Source organism: Pleuronectes platessa, chromosome 9, assembly GCF_947347685.1.
Source record: "Pleuronectes platessa chromosome 9, fPlePla1.1, whole genome shotgun sequence".
NCBI classification, from domain to species: Eukaryota; Metazoa; Chordata; class Actinopteri; order Pleuronectiformes; family Pleuronectidae; genus Pleuronectes; species Pleuronectes platessa.
In genome coordinates this window covers 4,771,817-4,785,795 of record NC_070634.1, presented here as the reverse complement: position 1 = coordinate 4,785,795, position 13,979 = coordinate 4,771,817, and the positions used below count along the sequence as shown (strand labels likewise).

The 13,979-nt window shown below is 40.7% G+C and overlaps 2 protein-coding genes across 6 annotated transcripts in view; one reads left to right on the top strand and one right to left on the bottom strand.

The window, feature by feature from the left end:
• The window catches only part of evi5b (ecotropic viral integration site 5b), a 38,224-nt gene extending 33,030 nt beyond the window's left edge, over positions 1-5,194 (bottom strand). For 3 of the 5 annotated variants that reach the window (XM_053429785.1, XM_053429789.1, XM_053429791.1), the window contains exon 1: positions 4,716-5,043. The gene's annotated coding sequence lies outside the window, so the exon portion shown is untranslated. The other 2 variants (XM_053429788.1, XM_053429787.1) reach the window with 2 other exon arrangements.
• A 2,944-nt stretch (positions 5,195-8,138) lies between these two features.
• Positions 8,139-13,806, top strand: LOC128448515 (60S ribosomal protein L5). The gene is made up of 8 exons (XM_053431202.1): positions 8,139-8,277; positions 8,766-8,835; positions 8,930-9,045; positions 9,509-9,643; positions 9,805-10,007; positions 11,852-12,029; positions 13,375-13,463; positions 13,648-13,806. Exons 1-8 carry the CDS (start codon positions 8,275-8,277, stop codon positions 13,745-13,747), a joined length of 894 nt encoding a protein of 297 aa, XP_053287177.1. The 5' UTR covers positions 8,139-8,274; the 3' UTR covers positions 13,748-13,806.
• Positions 13,807-13,979: the final 173 nt, after the last annotated feature.

Here is a 13,979-nt window from a genome sequence, read left to right as displayed (position 1 = left end):
ATGTATCAAATTACAACGATTCTCTTCAAATCAGTGGATTTCTTGTAGAATAGAACAACAATTCAGAAGACGAAAAGGCAGGGAAAGTTGGGTTATGGGGAAAAGCAGTACAAGTTGTTAAGCATAGATAACTGAATATTCAAACAAATACAAAGTTGCATTTTCGCTACAAATTTTCAGACTCTACATGCTTTCTGAAAAATACAATTTGATTTTCACTGTATATATTTTTTCAAAATACCACGCACAAAGCCACAAAGTAAATCTGAACATGCAGGTGACGTTCACCTACACTGTCTGTCATTAACACAAATAACAGGATCCACACCAGCACTTTTACTGGCTGTGTACACTTTGTAAACAACGGCTGTGGGCAACTTTAGCTCTTACTCAGTCGGTGTTAGTCAGAACATTTTACACCCTGACAGCAGCAATGTAACAGTTCAATTAATAAATCTATTAAATAAGTTGACATTTCAAATAAAAGAAAATTTTAGAAATAAAAATAAAACATGAATTAGTCACTGTGCACACACTGTGACTAATTCATCTAAACAGCAGAGGAAATAAAGATAACATTTTCCTCACAACTGCATTACTCCAATTGATTACTAAAATGTGCACCAAGATTATGACATTTAAATAGGATATTATTAACTAATATGTGAACAATCACAAAAAATGGTTGATGATAAAAAAGTTGCACTGCCCAATTAATATTACAAGACTTCTACTTTTCACCGTCCCAAACTCTTATTGCACCAGTGAGCCAGGCTAGCTTTGTTTCTGTACTCTTTGCTTTTGAAATCAAAGAGGAGAATGTAAGGGCATGAGGTTTCATCAAAGACAGGCTCCCAGTGTGGGACACCATGCAGAACTAACTAGAGAGAGCGAGAAAAAGAAAAAATTCAGGCCTTGTTCCCGCCCCATTTTTGATGATAAACCTCATTTTTATTAATCTAATTAGTCGATTATCTTATTTTGAATGTTTAATATTAAATACTAATGTGCCTCTTTATATTTTTTAAGTCAACTAAAAATAGACATGGGAACCTGGTTCAGGTTGCAAAATATGAGAAGACGAAAACATTGATCGACTCAGGGACAAGCAACAAGGGACAGCAATTCTTCAAAAAAATGCAAACGTCCAGTTGGCCTCAGGGCAGACTGAAGCAAGACTTCCCTATAAGTCCTACAGAGATTGTTTCTGCTTTTGTATGCTGAAGGACTCTGAGGGGGCCCCAAGAAGCAGTACGCATTGCTAATGAAATCCACAGCAAGCGAAAAGCGTCTGCGCAGAATTGAAAAAGACCAAAGACGGAACAAAGACGCATTTCTTTTCCCATAATTCAAAATGCAAAACACTCAGAATGCCTTAAAACGTGGCAGTAAAAGAAGATTGTCACAAACTCTTGTGCTGTGACAGATATAAAACTAGTTTACATATAAAAAATACTTTTAAAGTTTTTCATCCAAGGTGAAAATGAAGGCCAACATATCTGGCCTTTACTCATTTTTTATGTGCCGTTTCTAGTCAGTGAATCAGAACAAACTTGTCTGGCCCATCAGGAGAGAAACACACTGGCCATGAGCTGTATGAGGGTATTAAAACACAGCCCTGACTCACAATAACACACTCGCAGTGAAGTAGAAGGGGCCTTTCACTTCATACACAGAGGGAAGCTCAGAGTTTCCCATTGTATAATCAGCATTTTAAAGGTTTGGCTGAAGGCTATTCTATGCAGCCACATACGAAATGTAAATACTGACTTTTGGCCCATAGAAAGTCAATTTCCATGAATGGACTTGCATCCACCTAATCAATTAATTATAGAAACACTTGAATTTCTGTTGATTCTCTAGGAGTTCTGTCTGAGAAAGAAAAACAAAGTCATTTTTACTATTCATTTTACTCAAATAGAGCCAACATATGGGTACTGATATCACTATACTGTAATGCCTATAGACATATAAGTCCCAAGTCAATGCTTGTGAACCTCAGTGACATAACTTCAACAAGTACAGACAAGTGTTTCCTCTGACATGGCCATCTCTAGTCCCCCACACAGTGGGAAAGTAGTCTCACTGTTTTGGACCCCACTCTACAAGCTGTTCAGTTTTAAATATAGAAGCATTTGTCTATGATCACCTGGAAACTGATTTTAAGTATTACTACTTAAGGCTGTCAGTGTAATATTAAATTAATACTTTTAAGGGTTCTAGATATTTAAAAAAACTGTTTTGTTTTAGTGAGTCTATGTATAAAGGTTCCAATATTAGGACCACAGGTTGTGAGAATTAAGAGAGGTTGAGAGAGAATCACATTACTGTTTAATTTTAATGCTTATAAGTTAGTGTATTTTTTTAGTATCATTACGGACGTTGCTGGTGTGGTATTTAGTTTCTTGTTTTAACTTCTTCTAAATAACGGTGTCTTGTACGCTTGTTCTGGGCTGGACACATACATCTGTATTCATGACAATACTAAAGTCATTCAGTTCATATAACTTACTCTTCTTTCAGTGTGATTTTGTGAAAGATCCCATTGCTTGTAAAAGACTAATGAAATATAGTTAATGGAGTATTACTCAGATGTGGTTAGTGTTAGGTACTTGTAGTCCTGCCTATGCTTTTAATAGTCTGCATCTCATTTTCCCAGTCTACTGTCTCCAGATGAGGTGAAGTACAGGACATGATCATTAACAACATACTTCCACAGCAACATCAGCCCAATGGTCACATGCATTCACCACTGGAGTCCTTTCTGTCTCTGAGGCACAACATTAGAGGGTTTACCTCCCACTGTTTGTGTTCACAGTGCTGCTGATAAACACTGAAGGTCATTTCAGTTAAAGTTGAGAGATACAGCTGAGCACTTCAAATCATTTGCTTGGGCTCCACACCAGCACTAACATTTTGGTTTGCAGGCGATGGAGAGGAGGAGCACAAGTCCCTCTTCCTTTTATGGCTAGCTGGTGTTTCGAGCTGAAATGGAGATCCAGCATCAACTTCAAAAGTCTGCAGAGGATTTCTTCCACAAAGACCTAAAGTCAACGAGCCCGACGAGCCCACACTTTGGTTTAATTCGTGTGCTTAGATGACATTAGCGAGCAGGAGACATGTCTAAACCTTTTAATATCTGGTGTTTTGTTCCAGGCAATAGCCGGTGTCCTCACTTAAAAAGAGTACAACACCAAAAGTGTAACACAACTGCCACCACGGACAAGCTACGAGCTAAGCTAACGTGGACGTTAAACTTATGAAGGAATGAAATAATGCCAACCTCCTGTAGATACACGTGATGTCACACCGTGCATTTAGACTACAGTGATGAACAGGAGTCGTTTCATGAGTTAAGTGTTCGTACCAGTAATTAGTCAGAGCCCGGGACGAAACAACAACCAAGAACATCCTTTACCTTGGAAGAGTTTGTTTCCAGCCGCGGAGAACGTCGCCGCTTCCCATGCACCAAAGTACAGTCCCGCTGTTATCACGAGACTGTCGGTTTTCAAACACTTCAGCCGAATACTTTAGCCGTGTTAGCCCGGATAGCCTAGCTAGGATCCCAGTCTGAACGCTAGCCAGGGTTAAGTTAGCCTGTTCCCATTGAGCCCCGGTCCAGCCCTATGCAGCCGTAATACGTGTACACAGATGTCTGGAGACACAGCGGCCTCCCGACTGTTTACATCGCTCGGCGCATGCGCATCCCACTCTAACCTGGAGCAGCACTGTCACCAAGTGTTCAGGTTGCGCGACTACATCCACCAGCACACCTCTCCAGTCCCCAAGAGCGTATTGGCCTTAATGGGTCAGTGTGTAAAATTAATCGGATAGTTCACCCAAAAATGATAATTCCCTCATTATCTACTCACCACTATGCCGATAAAGGGGTAAATGAATAGTTTGAGTCCACAAAACACTTTTGGAGTTTCAGGGGTAAACAGTGTTGCAGCCAAATCCAATACATTTTAGGTAAATGGTGAATGATTCTTCAAACTAATCCATTACATTTTTTTGAAATGTGTGTGTACTCCAATGATGAGCACCCACAGACTGGGAGTAGCAGAACACTTCTGGATATAATACTATTCGGAAGACAATAGCTTTCTACGATTAAAGCGGATGAATATGAAGCATGTTCAGTAATTTATTTCATATGCCAGGCTTTTAAATACAGTAAACCGGTTGGAACATATCACCCTGGTTTTAGCCTCTTTACCCCGGCTTCCAGTACATTTTCTTCTGGGGATTTTTAACTGTTCAAGATAAAGGGACCGAGCTTTTGATAAGCTTTTGAAATAAGAGCCCAGAGGCTCTAGCCTGCCCGAGGAAATACAGCACACTGAGTTAGTAGCTTCCTTTAAGTCAAAGCTTAAAACTTATTTTTATCATACTATATTCACCAATTTGACCTAATTCAAGTTTTTACTACTATCATTATTTTTACCATGGGTGTTCTTCGCACGTTTAGTGTTATTATTCTTAAATTTGTATATGACATATATATACATATATAAAATAACAAATTTGCGATTTTGGTTTTCAGAATCAGAAAAATCTGTATTGATCCCTTCAGGCAAATTGTTTTGTTATTCCGTAGGCACTATGGAAAGAGGCCCAGTCCATATGAGTGCTTAGATCAAATAGAAGAGGCTCGAGCTTCCTGTTGTGTGTGGTGTTTATCGAGTCATTGTCTGATCCTCAGAAGGTCTTACCTGAAGTTCATTGCTGAGAAAAAAAGAAAATACTGTAGTTGGAGTGGAGGTTCGAACCCTATAGGCTCACAAATAACTGCAGCTCCTTCAGTGCAGGTGCCTCGTCTTCATTGTAGAACCAGGAAATAACGAAAATCCATTCATGAGTACTTCAAATTAAACCTGAATAATTAAATAAAAATTGACAAAATAGAAAATATGATCTATAATGAAGCTAAACTGACAAGTCGCAGTTTAACCTCACATACACAGCTAACTTTCTCTGAGCGAGAGACGTAAAAAGGAACTCATGGTGAACTAATGTGACGGAGAATGAGACTGCCTTGGATTACATACCGAATTGTCATGAAACCTACTCTTCAGGTTTTGCATTGGAGCAGTGACGCATATCTTTTGTTGATTATGAGACACTCCTCCGGTCTTAGAAGTAGCTGAAAAGCAGCTGACGTTGTAGCCTTGACCTGGCAACACACTCGAGACTTTGTATCACGCACACAAGCACGCACGCACACACGTGACTGAAACCATTTGAATGCCAGCCATATCGTGTGCTCCCTCATAAAAAAAATCCTTGCTTGTCAAATATTATTATTAGTTCCACCAGTGTTTTTCCTGATATGAATAATAAAAAAGTAACATTTTAAAATGCATGAAAACGACAGTGAATTATAGGTATAGCTATATAGGTCTATCACCCAATGTCTATATATATATATATATAGCGATATAAATCAAATAACCAGAAATCAAATTTTTTGCACATGTTTATGTACAATGATCTTATTTACAAACGTTTGTTCTTATGCAAAAACTGATATTACTTGCTCATACAATCATCCTGTGCCACTGCACTTTACTTATAACATTTCATACAAACGACTATAGTAAAAAGGTGTATATAATGTACATATATATTGCCTTTTTCTATTTATTTATTCTCGTATCATTCTGACCTTCCTATTCCTGTAACAACTGCATTTCCTGGTTAGTTTTATCTTATCTTACTTTAAGTCAGCGTCACTTAACTGAGGCACATTACTTCGCTGGTCAACAAGTGACTCTGCTCCTCTGATGTTTTCGAATAAGTTACACGTAGAACTGATCTTTATAAAAAACCTGCTGAATTCATATTTATGTTCCTGGATAAACGGTGCGTCGTTTCTTCTATTAAAACCCCGCAAATTAACTTATTTTCAAATCACCCTCTAGTCCTATATTCTCAAACAGTTACTAATCGGTGACTTTAGCCCTGATGTCCTCACTGTGTGTGTGTCACGTTATGTCTCGTGTTGTGTGGCAGGTTTAAACCTGTCTCATAAACTCTGGAGTGAATAAACAAACACACAGCAAACGTTAGTCCTGTACTAGTCCTTATAACTTGTGATCAGTGATGGTGTTTCGTGTTGCAGTGTAAAGTGGGCGCAGGTCCGAGGGGGAGTGAGCAGGAAACAGACTCAGACACAGGGCGACCGGACCTGTAATGAGCGTCTGTACTGAAGCAACGGTGTTATAATTGTTCAGCGGTGGAAACCCGCTGAAACAATGAACGTATCTGGAAACCTGATAATGTTCAGTCACTGCATTGATGGAGAGTCGTCCAACTTTATCCAGGAGCCCAAACATTACACCTCTGCCTTTGCTGCGCCTCCGTGCTGTGTGAGTCAACCTAACTTGATGTGGGTTTAACTCTATTGCAGCCAAATGATTGGTTCGGCGCGGAGCTATTCTCATTCTCACTAGCTATTTATGTTGTCCTTCAAAATATGGACGGGATGAGTTCTATCGACGTTATATCGAGAAGTCATTAATTTCTATCGAGGAAAAGTTATATTGCGATAATTATCGATGTCGTTTTATCACCCAGCCCTAATTTTAAGCATTTATGTTAAGCTGTTAGAATGTGTTAGTGTTGAAATAAGTTGATGTCCCAAAAAGCCATGACCGTGTGAAACTGAGCCAGTATGCAAAACACCGGGACCCTGGGATTTAGCGGTTAATAATAAGCAGTTAATTGGAGCATCCATCCCTCATGTTATTATTGAGACATCGGCTTTGCCTTCTGTTACATGTCAGCGTGTCTTCCATGAAAAGGCTTATTGCTAACAACTCAAAAATAATCATTTCTATATTTGAACTCCTTAGAATATGAGGCATGAATGGCATAAGGCTTTTCTGAGGATATTTAATTCAAAATGGCAAACCAAACTCATTAACACAGTAATACACATCCATCTATCATCTCTACCGCTTATTCTTTTGGGGTCACGGGGGTAAAATAATCTCATCGGACAGTGGGCAAGTGGTGGGGTACACCATGGACATGTTTATCACAGAGCCGGCATACAGAGACAAACAACCCTTCACACTCACATTTAGTCTACAATTAACCTATCACCAATCCACATGTCTTTGAACTGTAGGAGGAAGCCGGAGAAAATCCCTTTAAATATGGGGAGAGCATGCAAACTCAAGATAGAAAATCTGCTGGGATTCAAACCAGGAACTTTTTTGCGCAACTATGCCCATGAACACGGCACACTAGCTGAGGACTGATCACCCAGCAGTTGGCTGACTTTGTGTAGGGGGTATATTGTTGAAAGGCCAAAACACCCAATTACACAATGGTATACTACTGACTTACTTTCAACAACAAGGATTTATTTGCGGAAAGTGCTCAACACCTATTGGCACAAGGGACTGTTTTTCACATCACGTCTTAAGGTTTTGTTTCTGAACCTCTGCAAATATTTAAAGACCTTTTACCTGAAAGAAATTCCGATTTTAATGTAAAATTTGAAGGAAAATGGAGAGCCTAGGGTAGGGGTGATACGGGGATGTCAACACTCCCATTGACACTCGTTACAAAATTCAAAAATTGCCGAAAATATCAAAAGATAAATGACAGCACCAATGTTTTGAATGAGAATAGTTTTGATGTTTGAGTTTTTGGAGCATAAAGCCCACAAATAAGGACTAGATTCATTTTTTTCAGCATTTAAGTTTCAGTGTGTACAATTTAGTGATATCTAGTGGTGAAGTTTCATGTTGCAGCTGAATACCCCTCACCTCACCCTCCCAAACATGACAGAGAACCTGTGGTAGCCTTCAGTCGTAAAAACACAAAAGGTTTTCAGTTCAGTTTGGACTACTGTAAATAACATGGCTGCCTCTATGGAGAGGACCTGCTCATAATGTAAATATAAAGTATTCAAATATAATTTGTACAGTTTATATGAGGCACACTAGTGAAAACATTACTAGGATTATTTCCTAATCAATTTCTGGCAGTAGATCCCCTTCACCTAAATCCCACACACTGGACCTATAACACCGCTGACACTTTGGTTGGGTCAGGTGTGAATTTGGTCAGTCGTCGTGGTGCCTGTCCGCTCCAGGTCGACAGGGGGCAGAGTGACGAATCCTTTGCGGCACGGCCTGTTCCTGTCACATGGTATTTACGGCGCATGCGCTCCCCGCTCTTTCTTTTTCCAGTGCAGCGGAGTCAAGCCCCAGTCTTTGGCTCCGGGCTCCTTACTAAGGAGACGAAAAGACCGCAAAAATGGTTGGTACCTCGTCCCAATATGCGCCTACATTTGTGCCACAGACCGACATAGTGTGCGGTGTCGGGTCAGATGTTTGAAAACATGTCGCTGGTGTTCAGATGAAGATAGATTCAGTCTTGCTAACACTCACCCGAGTCCTATTCAACGTGGCCTAATGGCCACCGTCCCAAACTCCCCGCTTCCTGTGGTCTATGGACTGCGTTAGTGTTGTTTTCACCAGTGTGTCACCACCGAGTCCCCAGCTTCACCTCCCCTGTTTTACCAGTATGTTCAGCGGGTCTTTAGCCTGCTTGCTCATCGTCAACTCCGGTGTAGCAGCCGTGCTAGCTCCCGCTGCTCACTTCCCATAGCGCAGCTAGCTCATGTTAGCCAGGTCGACTCCTGACTCTGACACTGACAGCTCAACTACTTAACGCAGCAGATCTGCCAACCTATCATGGAGTTGTCTTTTCTTCTCCTGTTTTGAAGTCTTTATGTCCTCCTGCAGGGTTTTGTTAAAGTGGTGAAGAACAAGTCCTACTTCAAGAGGTACCAGGTCAAGTTCAGGAGGAGGAGAGGTGAGACAACCTGTGACAGTCCGCTCCCTCTCAGCATCCAGGCTACACTTCTTTTTGTTTGTCAGTAACGGAAGTGTGTTTGTTCTGCTTCCAGAGGGAAAGACCGACTTCTTTGCCCGCAAACGCCTGGTCGTTCAAGATAAGAACAAGTACAACACACCCAAGTACCGGATGATTGTCCGCTTCTCAAACAGGGACATCGTCTGCCAGGTGAGCATCGGCCGAGATTGTCTTTTTAAAAACTCTCCTAAATCTGCCGACATATGTGAACGTTTGTGTGCATCTGTTAAATAAAGGTGTGTTGAAGCAGGTCATACCTGTTACATAGCGTCCCATCTGAGTAGTAATAAGTAATCAATTGAAATTCTACTGTGTAGACCAGTACTGTCTAACAATAACATTACCAGCATATCGTCAGTACTATCACCATCATCTTGCCACTGCACCTTATCTACCTATTTATCTTGTTTCTGTTTTTATTCTTTCTACCTCAATATTTTTATTTTATTCTATTGTATTGTATATTATTGTATTCAAATGTACCGGCTGCCATGACGACTTAATTTCCCTTCGGGGATGAATAAAGTTATCTATATCTATCGGTCATCAGTGTTAAGTCCATGTCCAGGTACCTCAATGGGTGACCTCATTACTCCATGTGTTTGCGTTGCAGATTGCCTATGCCAAGATTGAGGGTGACATGATCGTGTGTGCTGCTTACTCACACGAGCTGCCAAAATACGGGGTCTCCGTGGGCCTGACAAACTACGCAGCAGCCTACTGCACTGGACTGCTCGCCGCCCGCAGAGTATGTATAACTGTGGCTGTATTTTTATTGACTCCAGTTATAAGTACCGGATGTTTCAGTTGGTCGATGTTTCAGAGATTCGGTTTTTACCTTTTCAAGATAAGTTGTCAGGTTATGGTTGTAAAAGCTTGTCCACAATATGTCAAATTTTCACTCCTCAGCTGCTGAACAAATTTGGCCTGGATAAGGTGTACGAAGGCCAGGTGGAGGTGACCGGTGACGAGTTTAACGTGGAGAGTGTTGATGGTCAGCCAGGCGCTTTCACTTGCTACCTGGATGCCGGGCTTGCCAGAACCACCACAGGCAACAAGGTGTTCGGTGCTCTGAAGGGGGCTGTGGATGGAGGCCTGTCCATCCCACACAGGTAACCTTGTGCCCACCCTCGCCTTCAAAGTGCTCTACAGAGCAATGCAGGCCATGTGACCAAACGATAAACATATGATATGATTGTATTCAGGCCACTTTATTAGCACTACCACCTGTTTCCTGATGTGATGAGAATATTTCTCTTTACAGGACCTTTTCATGATAACCGTTCTTTAATTTGCCTCATGATTTAATTTTATTAATTGGAACAGACAGATCTTAAGTCATATTGTAATGTTTGAACTTAAAGAGTGTGGTTGCCTGGGCCACCCACAACATTTTACTCTGCCGGTGCCTGTAATCAGGAAATAATCCTTGTTGGGTTTTTGTAATGCATGTGGCTATATTCTGTTTGGTGGCGAAAAGAATATAGCCACATATGAAGGACCAACCACTAAAATACTTGTTCTGGTAATCTGTGAAAGTGGTGAATGCACATCGAGGTTGGTCTGTATAATACCGGATGTTTCAGTTGGTCAGCCTGCTAGTTTGCATGAAATATCTCTATGCTTTTTAAGAAATCCCCTTAAAGAGAAAAGCATTGTACCTCATTCAAAAAATAAAATGATCACATTAACAAAGGACCTGTTTGGATGTGCAAATGTGACATCCAACCCTGTTCCTGCGTGGGGGGGCAAATGGTTTCTTCGATGCAATACAGACGTAAACGACTCCTTGCGAAACATAATCAATTCATGTTTTCAGCTATGTCCTGTCACTGCATAATAACCACTGTTGCTTCAGTATCAGGACAGAAACACAATAAAGGTCCTCCCACTGACCTGCGCTCACACTTTAACAATAAACACAGACACTAACCAGCACTGTGCACACATGGTTCATCTGCTACACACGAGACTCGCACAGCCACTTAATCAGTGTAAAAGTGAACGATGCGATTCGGATTGATGATTAGACACCATAGAATAATAACTAAATGCTTGTTATCAGCTTGTGTGAGCGACAGAGACGGACAGACGCGTGCATTCAGGCTGCAGAGTACTTCCAGCTGAATGTATTAGTTGTTTTTTTTACCTTCATTGTTGCAGAAGAAGATGACTATGAATTCAGCAGATTTTTATAGAGATCAGCTCTAAGTGTGAATAATTAGAAAAGAGTAGAGAAGCGCAATCTTGTTGACCACTGGAGTAATGAGTAGCAAGACTGCCAAGGAGTCCACCCTGACATAGTGAAGGCTAAAGATGCAGCCCCATGTTCAAAATGAATGTCAAATCAATGTGGAGATTACTGACGACTGATACAGACTGACTTCATGTCGTTGGATGTTTTTAAATGTAAATTAAATATAATGCAATTCAGGCTGTTTTATTGATGGATGCACTTTTGTGAACTGTACACTCGTTTGATCCATTTAGCAGCTTCAGTTTTCAGTCACTGCAGTTTTAAACCCAGCATTAAAATGTGGATTGGAGTAGATTGGTGAGCCAACTCGTCAGGTAGTCTCACTTAAATAGTTACTCTTGTATTTTTGTTCCTAGTGGAATGCAATTATTTTTGTAGGTTTTATTTGTGAGATGTGAAAACAGCAGCCGAATGACACCATTTCCAAATCCTGACATATAGTCATGGTTTGGACAGCATTCGAATTAGACAATATAAATTATTCATGTGATCATTCTAGCGTCTGGTGTGACTGTGGAAACGGGTTAAATGCTGAAACATCGATGCAATATGTACAAACTATAATGCAGCACTGTGGTCAATATAACTTGAGCTCATGTTACCTAGTTGAGGAGGTTCTGCGTTGAGTTTGAATATGTTGATGCTTTAAATGAACCAACTTAAGCATTACCTCATATCTGCACCTTGTTTGTCTTCCAGCACCAAACGCTTCCCTGGATATGACGCAGAGAGCAAGGAGTTCAATGCTGAGGTCCATCGCAAGCACATCATGGGCATCAACGTGTCAGAGTACATGAGCTACTTGATGGAGGAAGACGAGGATGCTTACAAGAAGCAATTTTCCCGGTTCATCAAGAATGGAGTCGCCCCTGATTCGGCAAGTCCCCTTTATGCATTATGAAATAACCTCTCCACTCTGTTGCTTTATACAAATGGTGTTCTTGTGTTGGTGTTGATCTCGTCTGGGCCATTTAAAGTGTTTGCGCAATATCCATGCCGCAGCCATCACTCCTGAAGGTGCCGCATGTCAGAATGGTAGCTCAGGTGCCAAGAGATTTGGACCATCACAGTGGTCAGCAGTGATTCTTCAGGAGAAAGATCTCATGGCCCCAATACACTGATCATATATTTTGAAATATTGGCAGTTATATTTTGACATTGAGTTAAATGGGTCATGGTACCAGTTCAAGTTATTGACACAATTCCATTAACGGAAGGAAATTGAGCTTATCAATAACTGCATTTTAATACAGAATCAGGTTAGTTACCTAAATGCAGATGTGTAGAGATGCCGTGCTGATCTTGTCATATCCACTCGACATGGCTCCTATTGGCTATTCATTCAATTGAAATGTCTAGATGCATGATATGGATTTTTTTTCCCACCCGATACCGATAATTACTAGTTTGATCTGTTAAAAATGCAAATGTTTTTTCCCCTCGGAACCGTTGCACATTACAATTCTACAGTCACTTTCAGAAGGTGTGAAAAACTTCCACAACGGCAAAGCTGTTTCTATTTCGACGTAAACGCATCAAGTTGGGTAGGACAGGCATGGATGAATGACGTCATGAGCTTGACCAGGCGCACTGTGTTTATCCAACGTTTTATGGGCTGTAATTTCAGATTCCGATCAATAAAGAATAATATAAAATTCCCATTATCGAGCCGGTAATATATCATGCATCCTTAAAAAAATCTATCATCATTCTCTTAGTAATCTGTGCGTTGTAAATAAAATTGATGGCTTTTAAAAAAATGTTCGCAGATGAGATTTTATGTTGGTGATTTAAGTCGACATGAAACCCAGAGGATGGCTACAGTTTACCCGCGGTTTGCCTTTCACACGTGTACAACGCAGCGGGAGGCTCTATGCACACATGTTCACAACAGCAACAAATCTTCATAATTCAGATGAGAGGTTGAGCAGCAGATAGAGGCAGGTGCAACGACAACGGTGTCGGCTCTTAACACCACAAACCACAGTTTTCTTCATTTTTGCATCTGCTGCTTGTGAGAAGCAGCAGATGCAATTCTTTCTCTGTGAATCAAGCTGGGGGTCCCCTGCTGTGCTCACATGTCAAATTTGGGCACATTTGATTTAATGTGTCCTTTTACACCCTTTAAAAAATCTACAAATATCTAATCCAGCTGTAAGAATTAAATTGCACAGAGATGAGATGTGAAGTGTTATTTGACTGTTGGGGTTTCTATCTTTCAGATTGAGGAAATGTACAAAAAGGCTCATGCTTCCATTCGTGAGAACCCTGTCCATGAAAAGAAGCCTGTCAAGGAAGTCAAGAAGAAGAGGTGACATTAAAATCTCAATATGTTTACATCATTTCTGAAGGTTTATTCTGAATAAATTTGTAGCAACTTTTGAAGGGTGTGGTGTTAATCCAACCTTGAAGCGAGCTCAGTTTTGCACCAAACTTGAAAAATACCAATTATACAACCGCTAATGGTAAATTGTGTAATGTTTTCTGTAACCTAGGTGGAACCGTGCCAAGCTGTCTCTGGCTCAGAGGAAAGACCGCGTCGCCCAGAAGAAGGCCAGCTTCCTCCGGGCTCAGGAACAAGAGGATGCAGACTGAGGCCCCAGTCTGTAGGGGTCCTACTGCAGGACTTTGTCGAAATAAATTTGTTGAAAAGAGTTGGCTCTCTTGTGTACTTTGTCAAAGTGTACCTATGTATCCTCTGCCTTCATGATCCTAAAGGTATTATGATATAACTAAATTATTCAATAGAACTGTGCTAATGGGCTGATGGAACAGTCAATAAAAAGTTTCCGTATGTTTGGGTCATGCAAGAAAAAGGCCAATTAGT